Here is a 24,551-nt window from a genome sequence, read left to right on the forward strand (position 1 = left end):
AGAGGAGCTTTGGTAGTGTTCCTCTTCATAGTTACTCTTTTTCCGCTCTCTCCAACTAGGATTTGTAGTTACAAAAAAGTGCAAAATATTTAGGACTAAAAGGCTGTTTTCCTCTAAGTGACTTATGTGTGCTATAGTGGTTGATGATGTGATGGTTTTAGGAGACAAAAAAAAAAAAAAAAGCCAGTATTTTGAACGGTATCTTAGAAGAATGGTGACGAGAATGCCACCCATCCATCGCTTAACCAGTACCTGTTATCTTAGTATCTGTTTAGCTACATCCCAGCGGGTTCCTAAGATACAACTGCACCATTCTCCTTGTTTTATTGTCATGTATATTTATTTCACATTTTCCAACTGTGAGGCTGCCTCTACCCTAACAACATTTCCCTTCAGGGAGCATCTGTCAGATATACTTCATGGCTTGAGACACTAGGCAAATGAAACAGCTGATTTGACCTTACAGATTCTTTGCCAGTTAGAAAACTAGCTTTTTTAAAATTCAGATTAACTTCTCTTTCCAAATAAGCTGCCCTTGTCATTGCTATTAGGTTATGGAATTCTAAATTAAGTTCTTGGATAAATAAAAAGATGTAACTTGATGGATGCAGAATTTGAGATCTTTTTTTTTCTTCACAAAGCACCTAGATATGTGCTTTTACTGTCATCACTCTTTGCAAACAAATGTATTATAGAATTTTATGGTAAAAGGTGCATTTTGAACTTCATATGTAGCAGCTATCATTTAACAGAGCAAAGAATGAAGGGCTCTGTAGCTTATGTACATTCTCTTCTGATTTCTGTCCTTCCTCCTTCACCACCCAAAAATGTTTACAGACAGATGCCCTCAAATTTCCATTTGTTTTCTGTTGTCTTTCACATAATTGTATTACAAAAAAAGTATTTGCTAGGATGCTGCAGACCTCACTGGTCATCTGCAATGGGATCAGGAAGGAAATTTTCCTACTAGGAAAACTTTCACAGGTGCCTCTTACACCTATGTTTCATAGATACTTTTCCATAGTAATTTGTCTGCCCAGTAAGCATAGGAAAGGAAAGGGGATTCAGCAGAATGGACAGAAATCACAGATCACCTGAGGTGGTTTTATCTGTATTCTGGGTCACAAACTCTGTCCTGTTAAGTTCCAGCCTCAGTCTGCAAGCTTGCATCAGCATCCGGCAAGGTGCGGAGGTTAACAGCCCTGCACTGGTACTGAAGCGGTAGCCAGCTGTTTGAACTCACCTCTGTCTGCTATTATTCATCTGCATGCCCTGATCAATATTTGATAGCGTAATTGTCTGAAGAGAGACCAGCTGCTCAGTTCGAAAAGGAATAAATAAACCTGAAATGTTTACTTGGTTCTCAAGTGAGAAGTGTCCCAAGGTACCTTATTTAAAATGGATGCTGTTGGACATAATGCTGAAGGAAATGCAAAGATGCGGAAGAATTTTCCACTTTGAAATTTAAAAGTAGCCTTCTGTCATCTTGATACAAATCAAAATCTGACATTTGTCTAAAATAAGCCTCTAGATGTAGCAACATCTGCATATTTTTCCTTGTATCTTTTATCTACTCATGCCCTCTGCAACTTGACAAATAAATTTTCATTGACTTTTATATTTCAAAGAGACTTAGCTTGAATAAGTGAACAAGTATGTTCTGTTTTATCATGGATTTTTCATCATGAGCTACAGATTGGGAAATGGCAAATAGGTTAAGCGCTAGAAACAGGAGTTGCTGGCAATAATGTAATCCCTGGAATGTATTTGAAAAAGTCCGCTTAGTTTAGTTGAAGTCAACTATCCGCTGAATTCAAAAGTAGCTGGTTAATGTTAGGTTTACCTGACCTTGGTGGAACTCCATTCACTTTGGTAATCATAGGCTTCATATCAGGAATTAATTAGTTGCATCATTTTGAAATGAAAACTGAAAATAAATACTTTCCAGCTCTAAAATCTCTCCAGGCTCCAGCACTAATCCTTTTTTGCTTCCTTCCCATGTGGTTTACACGTACTGGTGTAAAAAGGGGCAAAAAGCTGCTACCATTTCAAATCGGCACTTCTTACTCTTGCTCTTTACTTGTTCAACAGAAACGTAGCCATGCGATTAGGGTACTTATAACTAAAATGCGCTTTTTACACGTTTGTAGCTTTGTACAAATTACTGTCTTCGGAGGGATCCTTGAGGCTGCCGGAGGGGCTCAGGGAGCAGTATTTCACCACCGTCAAAGCCGAGTCTTTTCCCGCAAAGGCCCTTTATCCCAGATTTTTGGTTCCTTGAAGACGACGAGGGGGCGAGGAGCGCTCCGTGCCCCCCCCACCCCCACCCCGCCGCCCCGGGGTGGGGACGGGGCGCGCGCGGGGGCTCGCCCCTCACCCGCTGCCCTGAGGCGGCGGTGGCGGCCGCTCCTGCCCGGCGGCTGGCACCTGCCGGGCGCCGCCGGCCGGCCCTTCCTCCCGCGGGGGACGGGGACCGGGACCGGGACGGGGACGATGCCGGGGGTGAGCTGGCCGCACGGCTCCTGGGCCGCGGGGCGGCGCTGGAGGCGCTACCTCCGGCAGGCTGGGTCGCCCGGCAACGCGGCGGACGCGGCGGGACCCGCGGCCATGGCCTCCAAGGGGAGCAAGAAGAAGGAGCTCAGCAGCCGTAACAGCTCCGGGCTGCTGGGCGCCTCCGCCAAAGAGTAAGAGCCGCGGGAGGGAAGGAGGGAGGGCGCGGGAGGAGGGCTGCCCCTCGCCCCGGCCGGCCGCGGGGTGCGAGGCGGGGGCGCCGGGGGACGCGCCGGGGGACGCGCCGGGGTGCCGGCCCGGGGCCGCTGCGGCCGCTGCCGGGGAGGGGCTCGGCCGCCCCGCGGCCGTCTGGAAACTTCCCCCGGGGCTTCCCGGCCGCGCGCCCGCCCCTCCTGCGCGGCGGCCGCCCCCCGCGGCACGGTGCCGCCTTCTGCCGGCCGCGCGGCTGCGTCGCCGGCCGGTCGCCGCTGACAGGGCCCGGGCGGAGGCGGAGGGGGTGCGCGCCCGCCGTCCTGCGCCTGCGACGAGCTTCGAAAGTTGACTTGCTCAAGCGGATACTTACTTAAACGTGGTTTCAGTAGGCAAGGTGGGGTTTGGCCGTTGCTGCTTGTTTTATTTTGTTTGTTTAAGCTGGAGGGCCAGCTTGGTGTGAAAGTTGTGCTTCCTTCCTCCTGTGGTATTTCTTATGCCCCTGCCCGGTAGCGTCACCCTGCGAAAGCCATGTTGCGTGTATCTTGTACCGTGCCTGGTCTAGCGGACAGGGCGCCTCGGACCTTGAGGAGAGCGGTAGGAAGAGGTTGCCCCACGGCAGGTTCGGGTTGGATATTAGGAAAAACTTCTTCACTGAAAGGGTGGTCAGGCACTGGCACAGGCTGCCCAGGGAAGTGGTTGAGTCCCCATCCCTGGAGGTATTTAAAAGACGGGTAAATGTGGTGCTTAGGGACATGGTTTAGTGGTGGGCTTGGCAGCGCTATGTTAACGGTTGGACTTGATGATCTCAAAGCTCTTTTCCAACCTGAACAATTCTGTGACTCTAAGAGCGAGAAGGTCATGGCACATGTGGTACACGGGTGGGCGGCTTCGCGATGTGGCTGTTCCTGTGTGCGTTTTTGTGTTGGCCACAGCTCATGGTACGAAGCATTCAACTTACAGTCAGGAGCAGACAGAAGTTAAGTGTTCACTGAAATGTTGTTTGGGTTTAAAAGAACCTCGAAGCTGTGAATCGGGACAATAGTTTTGGGAATACACACCCTTCATTTTCATCAGGTAGAGGAACTAAGCCAGCTGAAGCTTTCAGGGCAAAATGGTTAGTGACTCTTAGAGCACGTCAGTTTCATTGACAGAAGGGAAGCACAATTCCCATGCCTTGAGTGTTTGCTTTATGTGAGAATGAATCTGAGGAAATTCAGTATAAAAAAAAAAAAAAAAGTCTTCCTATTCATTTCTTAAATATTTCTGTGTAAGTAGCATCTCTTGAGATATTTTAAAATGATTCATTATTTGCTAGGTATTTAGTGTGAATTTGTATATTTCTGTGAAAATGTATATTTCTTCTTGCAAAGACAAATAAATAATAGAAAACATTGACTTTCTTTCACTGTTGCTATTTTGACCTGCAAGTTCTATTTCTACGTTTTGAGCAGCTTTCCCATCCTAATGTAAGCCTGCATGCGTGGCACTGACAGGATTCAGATGAAAAAGGTATCTGATATATGTGCTCATTCCCTTTTCTTCTTTTTCCTGCCATAAATAAAGGTTTCAGTTGTAACACTTATTTCTCTCTTGAAATCAGTCTTCAAATGCCCTTTTGTTCTTATTTCATATCCAGTTACCCAGCCTTTGCTACAAAGTATTTGCCTGTTTTGTATTTTCATACTTCTGTTTCATATTTCACATCTTGATTTCCATTTTGATAACTTTTCTGTTGTTGCAGTCAGCCAGTATCTCTAATTCTTCCCTTCTTCTCATTGCATCAGTTTGCTTAGTAACTCTTTTTTTTGTTTTGGCCACAGCCATGCAGTCCTTCATATTTACTGCTTCAAGCAGTTTATCAAAATTTTTCTGATGATATCTAAGCTGTCAGGGACACTTTTATTTTTGAGCACTGTTAGAGAAAAAGAAGTATTTTCTTACTTTCCAGTGTATGTGAAACTGAATGGGCTGTCATCCAAAAGATTTTGTCCAGTATTTCAGATTTTGTCCCCTAATAGACATTCTTACAGTGTGAGAATTTTTGGGCTATTCCATTAAATTAAGATACATCTTTTTTGGAGAGTCTAAAAATACGTACTTTTTATATAGTAAAATTGTTAATTCTGTCCTATATCATACATAATAACTTGTAAAGAATTACTCTTATGAAATGAGTTATTTGTATCAGATTATCTAGAACAGTATCTGTCTTTTTCTTTAGTACATTGTTACTTTAGGCTTTATTAAATGACACCATGATTGATAAATCAAATTAGAAAATTGTTTTCCCAGTGTCAAGTTGAGATGAGAATATTTGGTTACAAACTATTTGAATGATATTAAGTTTTACTGAAACACCTCTGAAATGCAATCTAGCAGATAAGCTCTCATTATATTTGAAATCTCATGTTGGACCTAAAGGACAGGAGACATGACACTCTGCAATTATCAACTAATTGCAATGAAACTAATGTCTAGGATATGCCAATGTTGATTTAACATTAGCTAAGAATCAGAGCACAGGAATATTTACCCACTTCACTAAGGCTGTTTTACATAAAGTGTAATAGTTTGACTTATGTTACTAGACTATGGAAGAAACCGTTACAATAGCCTGATTGTAATGCAGAACCTTCGTAACACAGAATATATAGCTTGTATTGTTTTTTTTCATTAAGCCTGTAACTGCTGTTTAAACTATGGCATGTCTTTTGGGTTTATCTATCTGCTCTGCCACTGTGATACAGAGTGCCCTTGTTGTAAACAGGAGTAAGTCTCAGCAGTACGCGTCTAGATGTTTCAGTGTATGTGCTGTATACATTTCCATATGACATCTTATTGTCCTGAACGATATTTAGGCATGTGAAGAGATAAAGTGACCTTTTTTAAAAAAAAAATAATCTTATTTCATGGAACAGCTTTTAGTATACAGAACTACCTCTGTTTGTGTTTGTATCAATTAGTATTTATATTAATATACATATTACCAGAAATGCTGGTAATGTAAAAGGGGAAAACAGAAAATATGTGACACAATGAATCTAAAGTTACAGCAACTCCGATAGTAATTTCCTGGCTGACTTATCCCTGCTCACTTTTTATCATTCTAAAATATTACTAAGGCCTTTTGGATGGATGGATGACAAAATGTTGGTTTAGGTCAATGCATGTCTTGCCAAGTTCAGCAACTGACCCGATAACCCTTCTTGTTTAAGCTGTCAGGAAGGATTTTACTTTACCATCTGTTGAGCTGTAGATAATGAATTTAAATCAGGGAAAGCTAGTGACAGCTTATTCTAAACTTTTGCATAAATAAATTTTTGTGTTGAAACAAAAATTTTACAGAAAATGTAGTCCCACTTTCTCATGAGACAGTAGAGAATGCTGCTATAAAGTATTTGAAAATTTGATTTCAGCACTTGCTATACTTTAATCATATTGTTTTGCTCTGTAAGTTGGAAGTGCTTTCTGAGTTGATTAAAGTCTCTATTCTACTACAGTTTTCCGTCTCAGTAAGATCTTCATCCTGCTGAAAGCCCACATGCATCTTAGTACTCTCTAGTCAAAGATCTAGGTGAAAACCTGGTTTTGCTGAAATCAGTGAAAATTGTGGATAGTTGGGAACTGAACACAGTGGGGCTAAAAGTTTACTCTTGAGAACACTTTTAACACTTCGAGTAGCCTTTCTCCTTGCTTGCCCTTGTTTCCCAGATGGACTGGAATTTACACCCCAAACCCAATATCAAAAAGGTATTTTAGCATTCTTAGTCCCTCTGAAAGGACTGAAACATTGAAACATATTTCTTTTCTTTAGTCATGCTATATGTCAATGGTCTGCAAACTTTTTTGATCATGCAACCCTATCAGTAAAAAATTCTTGAGCACCCCCCCCATATATGTATATTTATTTATTTATAAATTATATACATACACTACTGAAGTTCTAATATTTTCTTCCTTGTGTGTGCACCCCACTTTGGAGACCACTGCTATAAGCTACAGAATTTCTATGGAGAGAAGAGGCAACTAGGCAGTTTCAAGTTTTGAACTGCAGTCTGCTGAAGTCTACAGGGAGCTTTTTATTTGGATCAGGCTTATGGTCGAAACTTAGAACTACAGACTGTGATTTATGCAAAATGGAAGCTATGTTTCATTTTTCAATTTTCAACATTGCTTCTAGAGTGCTTTCCCCTTTGTTGTAGGATTTGTGATGTCGGAATGATGGGAATGCAATTGATAGCAGACAGATCAACATGTTATTTCTTTATTTGGAAATGGAAAGATGCTGTATAGTAAAGAATATCTATATTACAGTAAAGATGTTTTGTGTTTGCAGGTCCATGAGAAGAAGATGCAAATCTTATTCTTTTACTAGAAAGTACAATTCTAGCCCCAAATGCAGAGAATGTTCAATTTTCTGATTTCAGGCTAGATCGGTATCGTTGTTGTCAAGAAAAATCAGCAGAGCACTGAGCTGATTCTGCAGGAGTCTGCTCTGGGACAAAATGATTAATACTGCTGCTCTTAATAATTGTTCAGAAAAATCGCTGAACATGGTGGTAAAACAACTCTGCTGTGTAACCCTATGACTTAGTCCTCATTTTGGTTGGCAGTCCCTGTGTTGGAGAGATTGCTCTATGTTTCCTCAGATAACGATTTTCTCCTAATAGTAGGCAAGTGTTAGTTATGATCATAAATGCTTTATCAAAGGCAGTTTGCCAAGTCTTTTTTTAGTGGGATGTGGAGATTAGAAGTAAATCTTACACACACACTCTAAGATTGGAGCTGTTCAGTGGAGATATGACAATTACTTATCAGATATTTCCTATTTACATTCATTCTGTTACCCAGCTTGTTCAGTGCGTTTCTGAGACAGAGACAACTTGTAGTGTACAAATTTTGTGTAAGTCTATGAGAACTTAAGTAGTGTTATTATCCCTGTTACCAGAAAGAGGAATGGATGTTTGCAGGCTGCCTGAGAAAATGTTGTCCCGTCAGTTTAGTATTCTGTGGTAATTGCGAAGGAGGTTTTCCCTGAGGATCTCTATTTTATTTTTGAACACAATTTGCAGTTTCAGGGATAAAAATGTCAAAAATATTTTGCATTTTGTCTAATAATGTCTTCCTGATAGTAAATGCTTCTTGGTTTTTTATGTCTGCAATGATTGAAATTCTGACTAGAAATATCAGTAGTATAAAAAAGAAAAAAAGGCTAACATGTTTTAGACATATTTAAAAAAAAAAATCCTGAGAGCTGTCAATGCTTACCACAAAGAATTACAGTGTTATAATTTCAAATCTTGTGGATAACACTAGTGCAGAAGCCCTCTGAGAGTAAAGTGTACAAACAGCTGGAAAATATATTTTGATGACCTTAAAATTACTTTGCTTGATTTCTAGTGAGATCAGGCTTCTTTTCCCCCCATAAATGTTTACAACAGTCAGCACAGTACATCTGTACTGTGGAATATCAATGGGGCTTATTGGTGGATATATTGCGGTGCTGGAGTGGGACCTCAGAAGCATACAGAGAAGGCAGGCTTCGCATGGGTCTCTGCAGGATGCTCCATTGGATCTCTCTTCATTATTGCTTTCTAATTAGGTAGCAATTCCCTTCAGGAGCTAAGCAGTTGCTAGAGATGACAGACTGAAGAGCTCAAAAGAACTGCTGTCCTTATAGCTTTCCCTAATTGCACCGTTAGAGGCTACTGAGAATCTGATCTTTCCCAGGTTTCAACTGCTATAGTGAATAGGAATTGATGTCTTTGTCGGCACTGAAAGAGATTCTGGCTAGTATAAGAATGGATAATGAATTAAAATGCTTTTTAAATGAATTTGATGAAACTCTATGCCATCAAGCCCAATCTTCTGAATTAAACTTGAGTCATCAGCATCTGCCAGCACAAAGAAAAATCTGAATTAGGGTTTTGGTTATTAGAACAAAAGTGAGGAGTTAATGGTCAATGCCAAGAGAGGCAAATGATTTAGGGATAATTGTGGCACAGGCAGAGGTCACTGATGTATAGGGGAAGGTCAGTGTGGTGTTGGAGATCTAATTAGGGAGAGCAGTAACTAAGAGCAATATTTACTTCTGATGGATCCTTAAGGACCTGCAGAGACAGGCTGAAGCCTGGACTGGCTGGGAGAAATTATTTAAGTTTAGCTGTGTGCCTGATTGATTGCAACAAGTAGCAGGTTGCTGCACCAAAGCCGAGGACTAACTGATGTTTGTTATTAAGATTAAAGGCTGGGACAGTAGGAACAGAAAAAACGGTTGCATTGATAATTCATACTTGAATTCCCATATGCCTAGGATAGGGAGTAAGCTTATGATTGAGGTTTTATCCACTGCCAGCATGTGTTCCTCAGGTAAGTATTCTTAAGGTTTAGGCTACAGCAGTGGTTTAGAGAATATAGACTCAACAGATTGATTTTTTGATGTTTTGGGTGGGTTTTGCTAGATTGACTGAAGTTTGGGAATGGCAAGAACTAATGTCTTGTGGATAACAGCATGGTGTTTGAACTTGACGCTGGTTTTAGTGTTGTGCTGGAGCACTTGTGTTGGTTAGTTTAAGTTTCAATGGGCACTAAAAATTTACATGGGGTCATGGAACAAGTCTGCAGAAAAGAAATCCACTGAAGAGCAGCCACATATAGCTCAGGAAGTGCTCGAGCTAAAAATAGTTGGAGACTATCAAAGTATTAGAGAAATATACTATATATGCCTTTATGCTCTTCATAGGCTTTCAATTGTGAGTATTGTTTGAGACACGATGTTGGGCTACAGTTCGCCCTTGCTCTGACTTACTACATCCGTTCTTATGGTTGTGGTCCAAGAGGGTAGCTTAATGGTGTATCTTGTCTTGCATGTCTTCTTCCCCCAGCTCTTATTGCTGAGCATGATGTCATATGGTATGGAATATCTCTTTGGTCAGTTGGAGTCAGCTGTCCCAGCTGTGTCCCCTCTGGTCCGTTCTTGTGCACCCCCAGCCTCCTCGCTGGTGGGATGGGGTGAGAAGCAGAAAAGGCCTTGACTCTGTGTAAGCATTTGTTGTGGTTTAACCCCAGCTGGCAACTAAGCACCACACAGACGCTTGCTCACACCCCCCTGGTGGGATGGGGGAGAGAATCAGAAAGGTAAAAGTGAGAAAACTCGTGAGTTAAGATAAAGGCAGTTTAATAGGTAAAGCAAAAACCACGCACGCAAGGAAAGCCAAACAAGGAATTAATTCCCTTCTTCCCATTGGCAGGCAGGTGCTCAGCCATCTCCAGGGAAGCAGGGCTCCATCACCCATAATGGTTACTTGGGAAGACAAATGCCATCACTCCGAACGTCCTCCCCTTCCTTCTTTCCCCAGCTTTATATGCTGAGCATGATGTCATATGGTATGGGATAGCCCTTTGGCTAGTCTGGGTCAGCTGTGCCTGAGCAAAAAATAGCCTCTTTCCATTTATTGTCTTTTATTGTCTATTTGTTTTGTATATAACCCATATTTCCAAGGCTAGTATTTTTGTTAGTCTCAGAAATAAAGTTAAGTACACCTAGAATTCTTAGTGTTAGCATTCTCTGGCCAGAAAGATGAAGATCTTGCTTTCAGCACCTGTGCTTCATTCATTGAAATGTTTCAGTGTGCAAACATAGTACAACTGTAATCTATACAGTCAATTTGGTAGTACTGTTTTTTTCCTTTTCTTCTGCCTTTAACTTTTTTTTTAGTTTCATGCTTTGTGGTGAGACAATGGGTTCTTCCTCAAGTAAATATGATAAACATTAAAATAGCATATAAGCCAACCAGTAAGTTGAATATCTGATTAAGTAGATTACATTTTAATTAGGAAATTGTGTATTCACATTAGTTTTCCTAGTTAGTTTTAATTAAAACAATGAACCCCTGAGAGCTCAGCCTACCCTGATCTGTAGATTTCAACCTCCATGGACTCATGGGCATGAAAACATTAAGTAATATAGCAGTGGCAATATCACACTAAATGCTGTGCTCCCTACTAGTCTTAGTTTTAGATTTTCTTTCCCTGTAATTCAAAGCAATGTCAGGGGATCTTGCAGGCAAACACTGTCCATGAGCCATTGGTTGGAGACTGTGCAACCAGACTGTGCAACAGAAGTCTAGACTTCTATTACAATGAGCAGTGTAATACAGAAAAGAAGCTTTCTGCAGGACTACATAGCAGAAAAAGTGCTGTCAAAAGAAAAATAATAATAATTGTGCTTTGAAACTGGAAAGCATTCTTAGTATATTATGTTAGAGGTTCTGTTAGAGGATCATTCATCTAGTTAAGCAGAATGGTCTTTAGCTTCTTCTGAGAGCTCTGTGTAACCACCACTGAAGAAATGGGATTTCTTCGTTTTCTTATCAGTGCATGGTAAGTGCTTTGTAAATGAGTTGACCTAAATCCACAGAAGTACTGGGGTGCTCTGCCATGCAGAGATTTTTAGTTCTTAATTGCCCAGCTGCCACACAGAAGGCACAAAAGGATTTTACAGAAGCCAACAAGGAAGAAATGCCAAAGAAAGGAGCAAAGCACAAGCTGTGTTCTTAAAAGACACTTGAGTACCAAACTCCAGTGTGGAAAGACATGTTGCAATCTTCCCAACATTCTTATAGCTGAATCTAAGGCCAACTCAATCTTTTTAGCAGGAAACACTGGGAGAAACAAACTCAGAAAAGTTACTGATTCCATAATTTCTAAGGTGCTGTACAATTACATGGGGAAACACGACTTCAGGTTCCCTCTTTGAATCAGGTACAGTGAAAAAGGATTTGGAAAGGCATCTTCAGCTTCCTGCCTTGGAGGACAACCAGAACAAGTGGATGCTCTGTGATGGTGCTGTTAGTGGTTTCTCACCCAGAGCTCGATGGAATGGAACTATGGTCCCCCGACTGGCACATTCCTTTTCTTTTTTTGTCCTGAGTTTGACAAAGGTATGTGCTGCTTGAGACAGGCTGTTCCAGTAGCTATAGATCATTATTCTCATCTGAGTGGCATCTGATGTAAAGGAGTTCTGCTGGCTAATTATGCGCTGAGCAGTCAGATGTTTCCGTTTATCAGTATTAAATTTGCTGTGTTTTATGTTAGATGCATTATTTTTCTTATGAGAACAGATAAATAATACACTCTTATCCGTACTACTCAGTATTTTGTACATTTATGCTTTGTTATTCCTACATGCTCTAAACTGTTGCCTGTCATTGAATTTCCAAAGTTATTGTTACATTGCTAGGGCGACTGGAACCAAACATAGTATTTCATGCAAAGGACATAAAATCGATTATACTGAGTGGCATTGTACTAATTTCACATATTGGACATACTGTTTCTAATGCATCCTAGTGTTTTATTTGCTTTCCTTGACTGTACTTGAACAGAGATCTTAACTGATCTATCATAAAGACAGACAGCATCTGATGCTGAAGAGTTATCCTTAACTGAGAACTATATAACCTGTTGTCATTTGCTGCTAGTTGGAAGGACAGTGCATTGATCAAACAGAAATTTGGTCTAGAAATTGAATGTAGATGTTATTTGCACTCAAACCTGTGACATGTTGAAAGACTGCAAGATGCATCTGGGACCCCTTGGTCCCTATGTTAGTCTGTACTCTGTTCACTTGGCCTGTCACCTCCACCTTTTGAAACCAGGTAACCATAAAGGATTTAGGCCAGCTGACAACAGTCCCACCTGGAGTACAACCCAGAGTCAACCACCTTGGAAGAATCAGTCAGAGATCACTTCTCTTGGCTGATATTGGCACCTGAAAATCACCAGGAAAGGCACTCTTTCCAGGCCCTTGCTATGCCTCTAGCTAAGTCTTGGTATATCATATTTCTACCCGTAAAACTGGATATAAAGGCCTACTCTGTAAACTGTTTTTGTTTATATAGGTTAAAAGTGCTCATTTAAGAGCTAGATATTACAAGGTTTCTGCTTTGGCAGGCATCTCTTGGGATTAATCTTTAGTGTTCCACTCTTGGGAATGTAAATTAAAAAAAAATATATTTTTGAAGGATGTCTTTTAAAAGTCTAAGTGACCTCCAGCATAGTACAATATAAAAGGCTGGCAAATGAATGACTTGCAGGCCATCTGATAACTTCCATCATCAAGAGTGTTTTTCAAATATGTAAAATAGTAATTTTTTCCATTCCATATTAAAAGCTTTTTGAGAGCAGTCCTTTGGCTCCATAAAATCAGGAGCAGAGAACTTTTACTATAGTTGGCTCTTGCCACTGAAAATGACAAGCTGAGCTTTTCTAGCATTGCTCTCAGAGGCTACAGATTTTGACTTGTGCTGCTATTGAAAGCAGCAGTGTCCACATTATTCTTTCTGAAGTCTGTAACATCACCTGATTTTGCTTCTGTCTTTGAGCCGCTTACTAATGATAGTTTATATAATGAAAACTATTCTTCTTCCTGGAATGCAAGAATAGAAGGTGAAAAAAGTCCAAAATTCTAACACTGTCCATGAGCTTACTATGAGCATGAGGGTTGGATTTCACATGAATTCTTCAAAAAAATACATGAAAAAATGTATTTTTGTTTTACCTTTGCTAAGATTTAGTCACACAAGATAAAACAAATCTGTTGTGATCTATATGAAATATTGAGTTGCCTTATCACTGTATTTGACATCAGTTTTTTGAATGCATCTTCATCTTTTTTTTCTAACACATGCCACCAGTCTAGTACTCTATTCTGCTTTTTATATTTCATTTTTGACCTTTTTGTCAGTTCAAATTTTTATATAGCAAAAAGGTAGAGTTGGTATAAATGGATCAAAACAGCAAGTATGAATTCTGTTGATGAGAACCGAGCCAAACTTTTAAGAAAGATACTCAAATTTAGCTGGAATTTTAAAATGATAAAGACCAAAATTCAGACCATATTTTTAGGGCAACAAATGGAATTAGGCTGAAAATCAGGAGAACAAACTAAAAAAAAAGAAAAAAGTTTTAAAAACCGCAATGCTTCTAGGCCACTACTTTCCATCATTTTTTTCTTTGAAATAATGTCCAGGAAACACCACTGTGTACAATTTGGGCAAGGGATTTGGCATGTAGCTTTTTTCCCCCCTTCTATAACCTGGAAAGAAAACAAGAATGAACATCTCACCTCCCATTAATATGCAGGCAAAGAAAAATAAGAAAATGTGGACTTCCAGCTGTCAAGGGTAAACGTGAGGCTAGGTGACCATTCTCTCTTAGCAAATGTGCCCAAGCATTTGAAATGGGCTCATTCTTGGCAAGTTACTGAAGTCTGTTAGTAGTTTGTCTGACACCTACAAGGATGTCAGCTATGTTTAGAAATGAGAATATTACACTTGAAAGTAGTGATCCAAATTACAGACTCCTTTAAAAATAATATGCCTATAGAGAATAATCAGTTGGTATTCATCTTTCTGTCATCACTTTAATTTTCCACAGTTTGATCTTGCTTCACACAGAAAGCACTCCGTGCTTTTTGAGGAAGAAATCCTACTCTAGTACACAAAAGTGAAATGACAACAAAACTTGTTATCATAGGCTTTGCAAGCAACTGTCATTGCAATTTAGATGCTTTACAATTGTTTGTTCTGCTTATTGTACCTGAACTGCATCCATGCCTTGAGTCTCTCCCCAACCATGAGAGCTCTGAGCATTTAGACTAGAGTATTTTTCTTCTGCAGAGAGTCCTTTCAGTTTTGGCTCCACTGTCTGAGATAAGAATAATGGTAAGTTACTGTAAACAACGCATACATATTTTGGTTTTATTTTGGAATTGCTGTTGACTATATTAATCATAGAATCATAGAATGGCTTGGGCTGGAAGGGACCTTAAAGATCATCTAACTCCAACCCCCTGCCATGGGCAGGGACAGCATCCACTAGACCAGGTGTGCTCAGGGCCCCGTCCAACCTGGCCTTGAACACTGCCAGGGACGGGGTGTCCACAACCTCTCTGGGCAACCTGTTCAAGTGCCTCACCACCCTTTAAGAATTTTTTCCTAACATCTAATCTAAATCTCCCCTCTTTCAGTTTGAAAGCATTCTGCCTTGTCCTATCGCTATCTGCCCTTATAAAGAGCCTCTCCCCCTCTTTTATATAGGCCCCCTTTAAGTATTGGAAGGCCACAATAAGGTCTCCCCAGAGCCTTCTCTTCTCCAGGCTGAACAACCCCAACTCTCTCAGCCTGTCTTCATAGCAGAGGTACTCCAGCCCTCCGATCATCTTAGTGGCCCTCCTCTGGATCCGTTCTAAAAGGTCCACACCTTTCTTGTGCTGAGGGCTCCAGAGCTGGACGCAGGGCTCCAGGTGGGGTCTCATGAGGGCAGAGTAGAGGGGGAGAATCACCTCCCTCGACCTGCTGGCCACACCTCTTCTGATGCAGCCCAGGATACGGTTGGCTTTTATTATTAATAATAAAGAGAAGACTGTATTGCCTTAGCTGCTTATTAGATTGTCTTATCATGACTCATTGTGTTCAGTCCTCTTCTGAAGAATGGCACTAGGTACGAAGAAAAAGAGCAAATGATTTTGCAACAGAGTTACTGATACTTGGTCAAACGTTCTCCTATCCTTTCCAGATTCTTAGGAACTTGAGAGTTGCCATGGTTTCTTCCGTGGGTTTCTAAGATATTCTGATGCTACTTTTGAAAAACTATTTCAATGATTAGAGTTTAAAAGAACTTTCTGCCATAAATAAAATCTTCAAAGGGGCCTTTTGTCTTCGAGTTCTGAAGAGATTAGGGAAAAAGTTAAGTAGCTTCCTCCCAGGACATGTTTGGAGGAGAAGCTGAGCTATCTGTTTGTTCTCTGCCCTCTTTTTCCTAATATAAAAAGGGGACAAAAATTGTTTCTTCTGACTGCTCAAACAATCAAAGGGAAGGGACACATTTTTCTTTATCGCTTCCTGGTAAGTGGAAAAAAGCCTTACTTACATACATATAGGAAAAAAGCCTGCCTTACATACATATAGGAAAAAAACCTTACTTACATACATATATAGGAGTTCAGAGCATCCAGAGGAGTGGAAGGAGGAAAGAAGGATAAAAGTTTCAGCTCTGAGCCTCATTCACTGACCTGTCAGGTATTAGTTACCTAAATATTATGTCCTGTTAACTGAATCATTTCTGTTAATTATTGGCCATCCCAAGAACAGTAGTCAGTGTGACATCAGATATATGTTAATAGTATATTTTCTGGGGTTTGAATGAAACTAAGCTGTACAGTGTAATGGTTGCAGACATTTCGTGGAAAGAATAGGTAGTATTTACTGAAAGAGAAAAGATTGGCAACACTCTCCAGGGAACAAGGTGAAAATGATGGGCATCAAATAGATTTTGTCTTCTGTTGGAGTATTGTTGTGATGAAAGTCACAGTTTATTTTTTAATCTGTAAAACATGCTATGGGTAATGTTGGTGACCATTTAAAACACCTACAGGGAGCACTAAGATGGGATGAAGTGATGGCTTGTTGGCAGTTACTTAGCAACAAATGGCCTGCTGTGGAGATAAACAAATTCTTAATAGGGTGAATCAAATGATGACCAAACTTACAATCATTGCATCTACAGAAAGGCTAGCATATAAATACCTAATCATACTGTACCATCCAAATGTATCATGCTGCAAATAAAATGGCTGGTTTGTTTAAACAGTTGCTGTTACAGATAGCAGTGCTCAGTCTTTTGATTCTCCAAGATGTGCTTTAAGCAAACACATATTTTACTCCATAGTTGATGTTAGCTAAGAACAGATGCATAGACAGTAACTGTAGCTCAGTTGCTGAGTATCAATTCATTAAGTTAATCAAAACTTAGCTTTCAATTTTGCAGGCAGAGATCCCAGTACTATGTCCCAAGTCCATGAAAACCTCTGTATTGATTTCTTAGAATGATAATATAAAGCAGATCTTAAACTTTGAAACTTAAGTAGGTTTAATAGAAATAAACAAATAAAACCGTAATTAAAATAGAAACTGAAAAGGATTTAGCTGCCAAAAATACCATCTTTGCAACCTATGTCATAAGGAATGACAAGGATCACAGAAAGACTAAAAAAGACTGGATATATCCATATGCAAATAACTAACCAGAAACCCTGAAGAAGTCATCAATATGGTGGAATCCCTGGGGATTTTTTTTCCTCACTTCTAAAGTACAGCCATGGAGACAGAAGAAGCTGAAGCACTTTTATCTGTCAAGGCTCCAACCAGATTTCTGCATAAAGCCCCAGAGTCATTATGGAAGCAATGCTGGCATTATTATTGAACTATTAAACAATTTTATCTGTTTCAAATACTCCCAATCAAAATCACTGTGAGAAGATGTCTCATTTCCATCCTCAGATCTGCTTATATAAGCAAAGTGAAAAACTAATTCTTTTTTCCTTCCTTTTTTGGGTTTTGTTGTTAAGGAAAGTGACTGCATCAAAATGCTAAGCAAGATTAAAGGTGAATCTAACTTTTACAAGGAGGGGTTAGGAAGGAGAGTATTAAATCTTTATCTGGAGGAAAGAATGAAATAGAAAGAATGGTGTCTTCCTGAATTCTAAAAACCCTGCATGGTCCATCAGTTATTTTCATGTGTCACAAAATTATTGTTGTCTGGTGATCCAGAATGACATGAGTACTGGGAGAGGAAAGGTGGAGTAGCCATGCTGTTCTGAAACTACATACCAATACTTTTGTAATTCTCTTGAGAAGACTCCCTTCAATGTTGCTGGGTTCCCTCTGTGAGGAATGGTCATAGATAGTTTACAGGTAGTTTTATTTACTTTAAGAAGACAATATTTGCTCCCTAGACTCCGTTGACCATATTGACAAGATCTTGCTTACAGAATGGGTGAGCAGCTAAAGTGTGTATGTCTACAGACTAAATGACTATGTTTAACTTGAGAGAGCATACTTCCAGTACCTTGTGGTCCTGCCTCTCTATTAAACCTGAAGTCTCTGAAAAACTTAGGTCATAATCTGTCTGCAATTTTTTTTCCTGTTGTGTTTGTCTATGCTGCCGTTCCCTGTTTCCCCTGTTGGCACTATATTGACTATACCAGTATTCTTGTAGAAGCTGCTTAGAGGGTCAGAGGTGAATTAGTGCCAACTTCATAGTGTTTCTCTTATTTGGCAATTTATTCTTCCTTTTTCTCCTTCAGGGTTTAGCACAGGATTAAAAAGAAGTCTGCCAGTAAGTTGGTGTTTAAAATGCTGTTGCACAATGAAGCCATCCAGCTTGAGCATCAGCTTGAGGCACTGATCTCTTCTCTCTGATGACCAATGATAGGACCCGAGGGAACAGCAGGAAGATATGCCAGGGGAGGTTTAGGTTGGCCATTAGGAAAAGGTTCTTCACCCAAAGGGTGGTGGAGCACTGGAACAGGCTCCCCTGGGAGATAGTCACAGCGCCAAGCCTGACAACATCTAAGAAGCATTTGGATGACGCCCTCAGACATATGGTGTGAATTTTGGCGTTGTCCTATGCAGGGACAGGAGTTGGACTCGATGATCCTTGTGGGTCCCTTCCAACTCAGGACATTCTATGATTCTACGAAAATACTAGTAATGTTTTGCATTGCCCTTGTGTCTGTTAGTTTGTTTCAAAGAATTCTCAATTAATTATATTAATCATTTCTTGTAATAAAGGAAATTCTTAATAGCCTTGTTCAAATACAGTATTTTAATAAATTCAGCTTCTTTTTTCACTTATTAATTTATATTTGGAGTCCAATTAAATTGCAATTCTTTATGGATTTTTCCAAAATCTTATTGAATCATCCTTTTTGAGAAGCAGGAGCATTGGGCTTCCACAACTTAGTTTAGACATCTCAGTCATAGACAGCACTGTTTTCATGTCTTCCACGTTGTTAGTGTTGAGGGTATTCTATTATGTCAAAGTGTATTGTGAAGTAATTTTCTGTCTTAGTGTGATAGTAAGCCAGGCAAGTCTTTCCATGTCTCATTGTTTTTTTAAAAGGTATGCTTTTTAATTATTCCACTGTTGTCCCAAAGCAGTCAGAAATCTTATAGCAATTATTGCATTTATTATTTAATTGTCTTTGGGAATGGCTTCAGAACATCTTTATCATTTTTATTATTATGATTATAATTATTATGATTGAGTGAAACTTCTGTGCTTCTCTATAAATATTTAAAAGAGAAAACCCAAACTTAAAGAAAAAAGATATAAAAAATTAGAAGTAGTCTTTGAATATTTAAAATAGCTGCATATGTCATTGATATTTCATCTGAAATGAGAAAAAAGCAGAAAAGGTAAGAATTTTAACTTCCTCATTTTTTGCTTTTAAGTATATGTAAGAAGCTGCCAGGAGTTGTATTTAAATCAATGTTGAAAGGGCAAAGCTTCAAAATATCACAAGTATTGAAGCTGTTGGTACAGCTAGCATTCTGGTTTTCATTGTTCTTCATGCGTGCAGTTAATGCAGATACAGCAGATTCTCTAAAACAACTGGAACTGATATAGACATTCCTAGTAATCCAAAGAAACTGATAAACACTTCAGGGTTTTCAATTGCTTGTTAAGTATTATTGAATATAGAATTAAGCATCATCTGAGTCTTCAAGAAAATGCTGGAGAAAAAATGATACCATTACTGAAAGATCAAACATTAAATAGAGAGAGGCTGGAGGCCATTTACAGGTGACTGAGATGACAAAGATGGAAAAGCAAAGCAAGGTATCACTCCAGAGGATACATCTTCCTTCCAGTTAGAGTGGTAGAAGCTATGTTTTTACTTGCACAGCGGAAGACACAGATGGTATTGAATTTTCACAACTGTCTTCCAGTAAGAGTTACTGGTCGTGTGGATAAATGTAGTTTTTGTCTAGAGAGTGAGAAATCTTTATTTTTACCCATGTCTTTGTCCTTATTATTGCTAACAACAAAGTGTTATGTAATCACAGAAAAGTGTTAATTGAAAGGTGCCTCTGGAAGCCATCTGGTCCAACCACCTGCTCAAAGCAGGGTCAGCTTAGATCAGGTTGCTTAGGTCTTTGTCCATTTCAGTTTAAAGTATCTCCAAGCACTGTAGTTCCCCAGATCCTCCTTCTTACCATTTTTGAAGATGGGTGTGATGGTTGCCTTTTTCCACCCATCAGACACTTTGCCCGATTGCCATGGTCTTTTGAATATGATCAGCAGGAGCCTTGGAGTGACTCCTGTCAGCTCCCTCAGTACCTTTGCTCACATCCTAACTAGTGTCATGGACCTGTGTGTGTCCCCTTGTCTTAAGTGCCTCCTAGCTGCTTTCCTCTGCTGTAGATAATGCTTCGCTCTCGCAGACTCTGTTAGTAGACTCATGGACTGGGAGGCCTGAGAGCCAAATTTGCTAACAAAATCCAAGACACAGGCATTGAGTATCTTGGCCTTTCCTATGTCCTTTGTCACTAAGTTCCCTGCCCCATTAAGCAGCAGATGTGCACTTTCCTTACTTAGTCTTCCTTTTGCTGCCAGTGTACTTACAGAAGCTTTTTTCCTTGCCCTTAATGTCCTTTGATTATTTCAACTCCAGCTGAGCTTTTGCTTTTGCAGTTTCATTGATCTACACTTGAGCAATGTCTTTGTTCCCCCAAGTGACTTGCCCCTGCTTCCACCTTCTGGGAGACAGGGCTTAACAGTATTTTCAGGTGTCACTTGCTACACACCCTTTTCCCCTAGCCAGACTACTAATTTATGTAGTCTGTGTTTGTCTTTAGAATGTAGTTATAATTAATGTTGCACCTATATAGGAACAATGAATGAATATTGTGTACAACAACTAAAAAAGAGCATATGTGAATGACGACACTGTGACCATTTTATCTGAAATGTCAAATGCTTTGCACAATCTGAGTGATGCTGTAAATCATAATCAGGGTTCATTTTTCTTTCTGTGGAGTCACCAAAATCTCAAGAGGAAGCTACAATTCTGAAATCTAAAATGTGAGTATGGTTTTATATGATATCACTGATGATTTGTATATCAGTATAAATATCCACATGATATGATATGCAATATATGGCCAGGAGTTAAAAAGAACCTGTTCTCAAATATAAAAAAAAAAAAATAAAATGGAAGCTTTCCCTTTCAAGTCACCTGAAGATGTCAGTTTCTAAAGAAATTAAGCTTTTATTTTTAAAATAAATATTTCTTGGCACCAGTTTGTAAAAATAGCCCTCCGGCTGTAGCCGAAAACACTGTTATCTTCCTAATCTCCTGGACATGTTTTTAGGAATAATGCTGTTTCTCATTTAAAAAAAAATAAAATTAAAAAAGTGTGTGGTAACCAAACTAAAGGAAAGAGAAGATTACAATATCTTTAGCTTTTTATAGCTGAGGTACATAATGAAATAGAAGTATCATGTAAGTATATTGTTAAGGCTCCAGTAGTAAAAAAGCATCAAATATTGCATTTCTCCTGTAAACACTGCTGAGTATCAAAGAGGAAATTCTAACCTTAGTCCTTTTTTCGAACTGGTTGAAGTCCATAAGTTTCTTTTGCAATAGGATTTATTTAAACCCTTTTGCTCAGTATTTGGTGCCAGGTTGCTTCTCAGGTCCCTGCGGCTTCTTCCCTTTGTTCTTTAGAGTGGACAACATCTACAGTTTATTGCCAGTGGGTCTGGGAGAATATAATTACTATGTGACCTGCACATACTTTGTCTGCTTCCAGGATTGGTAGTTAAGGGGGAAGGAGCTGCTGTATTCTCATTCTAATTCAGTTTTTCAGCCCTTCATATGCACTGGAAAAATGGTGCGCACGGGCACTACTGGTGCTAGTTGGTAGCTATGAACACGGTGTATTAGTCTTGTGAAAATCCCTGCAGTCTCAGCAAATGTTTTACCGGAGCTGTGAATCCCAAGAAGACAGTAGTGAGAGTATCGGTAGCACAAGAGGCTCTGAGAATGAAACTAACTGTAAACAGAACTGGCTGGTCTAGCAGCTCACAGGTGCCTAGAAGTGGGAGTCCTGTTCCCCAATATGTCTTTTATCCATGGCAAGCTCCTTTTGATTGGTTAAAGTAAATAAGTCAGAAAAAAAAAATGGGAAAAAAAAATAAAAGGAAAGCCTTCGATTGGATGAGTGAGTTGAATTGGGTCGTGAATGCTAGGACTGGCACAGGAGAGGAAGCAGAACCATATGGCTTGAAGCAGGGGAAAAGGAAGAGGGAGGAAACTGTGCCCTTGGATTCTGCTTTTGTGCTTTAGCTGTCCCATTTACTTCAGCAGGATTCCTCATGTAAATGCATTTAAATATTTTGTTGATTTATACCTAATAATGCTATCTAGCACTTCTATAGGCTTGCCTATCTTAGTGACAAGAAGTTATTGTAATTACTAACACTAGAATTTTTATTACGGTACATTAAAAAAAGAATATTTTACGAGATAAAAATCTTCCTACTACCCTTGCCTAATATACTGTTCATTTTTATTCATGCCTCTGTTTGTTTCCCAGGGCAACTGTGTCTTCCCATGTAGGGGCTTCCAATGAGAAGTGGAGATTTCCTATTTGGCCAGAATGGAATGAAGCAGATATCAATGCAGAAAAATGGGATACTGGAAAAGCTGGAAAAGAGAAAGAAAAAACTGGAAAAAGTCCCATTTCAGTAAGTTGTGCGACACATACATATTATTTCCACTTCATTTTTTGTACCTGTATTTAATAGAGTATTTGTCACAACTTCAAAATAATTTGTTACTGATAAATATATTAATTTTCAATCATATCTTTTCAATAAGTTTAAATAGTTCCCTACTAAACTAAAATAATAAACTAGAAGTATTGTGCATTGTTTATTTGTTGCTTCTTAAACAAACTGTTAACATATGTGTGTGCATTAATGTGTGCACATTAATGGTTAAAAAAAAATGAAACCCCAAAATCTATTCCATAGCATAATTAAAACTGGGGATGTGCGAACAGCTGAACTGTTGTAGTATATGTCAGAGCAATCCCTTCTCTGGGCAGTGCAGTTTCTGTAGACTCAAAAGGTTAAATACACCCATCTTTATTATGGGAAAAATGGATGTTGAAGTCTTTTGCACACCTCAGTTTCTGGACATGTGAACACTGTCTGCAGTTCTAGTGCACAGAGAATGGTTTGAAGGGATATAGTTATTTTGCAGAATGTAAGCACCTACCAGATGCAGAAAAATTCCTTAGTCTTTCCAACTTTGGAATGACTTTTAAATCTCATCTAGATTTTTACTCCTTCAAACTGGTTATCATTACAGAATGTATGTGCATTTTATGCAGAGTAGTAGTAAAATTATTCCTGAAAGGGTTTCTTAAACTTAGGATTTTTAAGTGATATTTAAAATCCATTTAATACCGTGCTTAATCATCTATTTTATATGCAAATTCTGCATTGTTCATATGTTTGTTCTGTATATATTCTTGTGCGCTATGTATATGTTAGCCTATGTGTTTGTAGATTATTGTTTTTCTTATCCTAAGCATAAATATATTGTAGCCCTATGGTGCCAAAGTACTCTTTTGAGAGAAGTTATAGGTTCTGTACTGAATGCTGCCATTAACTTGACAGGTAAATAATTTTCCTTTGTGTCTTTTTCTGTTCCATTATCACATTTGGTGTCTTTGGGCTGTACTCTAAACATTTATCTACCATTAATCTGTCAGGTCTGCCAGACTTTATTATAATAGATAAAATTTAAAAATAATTGTAACTGAAAATCTTTCTTCTTTTTTAGCATAAGAGGCATTCTGAGGTGCTTACTGGACCATTCAGTTCTTCAGCCACAAGCTATATGAAACATTGCTCTTTTTACACATATAAAGGAGTTGTTAAATACATCGGTCACAGCAGACTAATTTACAGATCTAAAGAATTTTCTAATGTGGCCTCTTTTGATCCAAGCAGCTAGCCAGAATTCAACATTCTGTAGGGTATTTCAGTTAGCAACAGAATTAGTGATGGCATCCAGTACCTTTGAGTACACTTAGAGCAAGAATATAAACAATTCTGTTTACTTCTGTGGGAAAAGGAATCAATCAATCGGAAGTGATCTGTTTCCTTGTAACCCTAAAGCTGTTTTATCAAGCACCCCTACACAATAGCCTCTCTTAGAGCAGCGCAGTGTGCTGCTGAGATTGCGCATTTGACCTCGTCTGTTTCTCTTGTACCTGTTTCTTGCCTGTCCTTCCTGTAGAACTTGTGGTTGAGGCCCCTGTCCTTAGAGCATGAACTCCTGAGACCTGGCAGTTGTCTGTTATAGCCACCTTAAATAAAAGATAAGTTAAACTTGATTTCGTCAGCCAAGTTTAGCTGAACCTACAATACCCTTCTTCAAAGTATTTTTTCACTTGTAAGCTAAAGAAAGGTGTATCTCTCTGGGGTTTTTTTAGTGTTTCTTTGCGTAGTGTTATATGATTTTCACCTTCCTCCTTTTTCTGGTTTATCTAGTGTTTAAGTGCTAAACTTTCCTGTTACACTGTGTAGTCAGGGTTGGATGTCTCTGAAAGCAGAGTATAAACTCTGTTAATACAGTTCTGTATGGTCCAGTCTACAAGGCTTCCTTTAAGCTTTCAGAAAAATAATTATTCCTAAAAAGTTCTTCCCACTGCCCCCCCCCCCCCCCCCCCCCCCCCTATCTTGCTTCCTTCAGGTACTTTAAATAGTTTCTTGCGGATTGGTATGTTGAAGGAAGTTACACAATGAAACAAATAAGAAAAAAATGTGGCGAAAATACTATTTTGGAGTCTTTGGTTTGGGTTTGTGCTTGGTTTTTATGCTTTTGTAATGTATTTTCTTTTGCCTTCCTTTAGTCAGTGAGTACTCAAAGCACCGTAGTTTTTCCTTCCCAGAAACACTTCCTCTTGGTTGGTCTGTAGAAG

The 24,551-nt window shown here is 39.4% G+C and overlaps 1 protein-coding gene across 1 annotated transcript in view; it reads left to right on the top strand.

Annotated features, from left to right (window-relative positions):
• Positions 1–2,493: 2,493 nt before the first annotated feature.
• Positions 2,494–24,551, top strand: part of ADGB (androglobin) — a gene marked incomplete at both ends in the record, with an annotated part of 126,416 nt that continues 104,358 nt past the window's right edge. The window contains 2 exons of the mRNA XM_082305584.1: positions 2,494–2,684; positions 22,152–22,302. Of these exons, the coding sequence (XP_082161710.1) occupies positions 2,494–2,684; positions 22,152–22,302 (342 nt within the window). The remainder of the gene's footprint in view (positions 2,685–22,151; positions 22,303–24,551) is intronic.

This window comes from Platalea leucorodia (genome assembly GCF_965183815.1).
Source record: "Platalea leucorodia genome assembly, chromosome: 3".
In the NCBI taxonomy this organism is placed as follows: Eukaryota; Metazoa; Chordata; class Aves; order Pelecaniformes; family Threskiornithidae; genus Platalea; species Platalea leucorodia.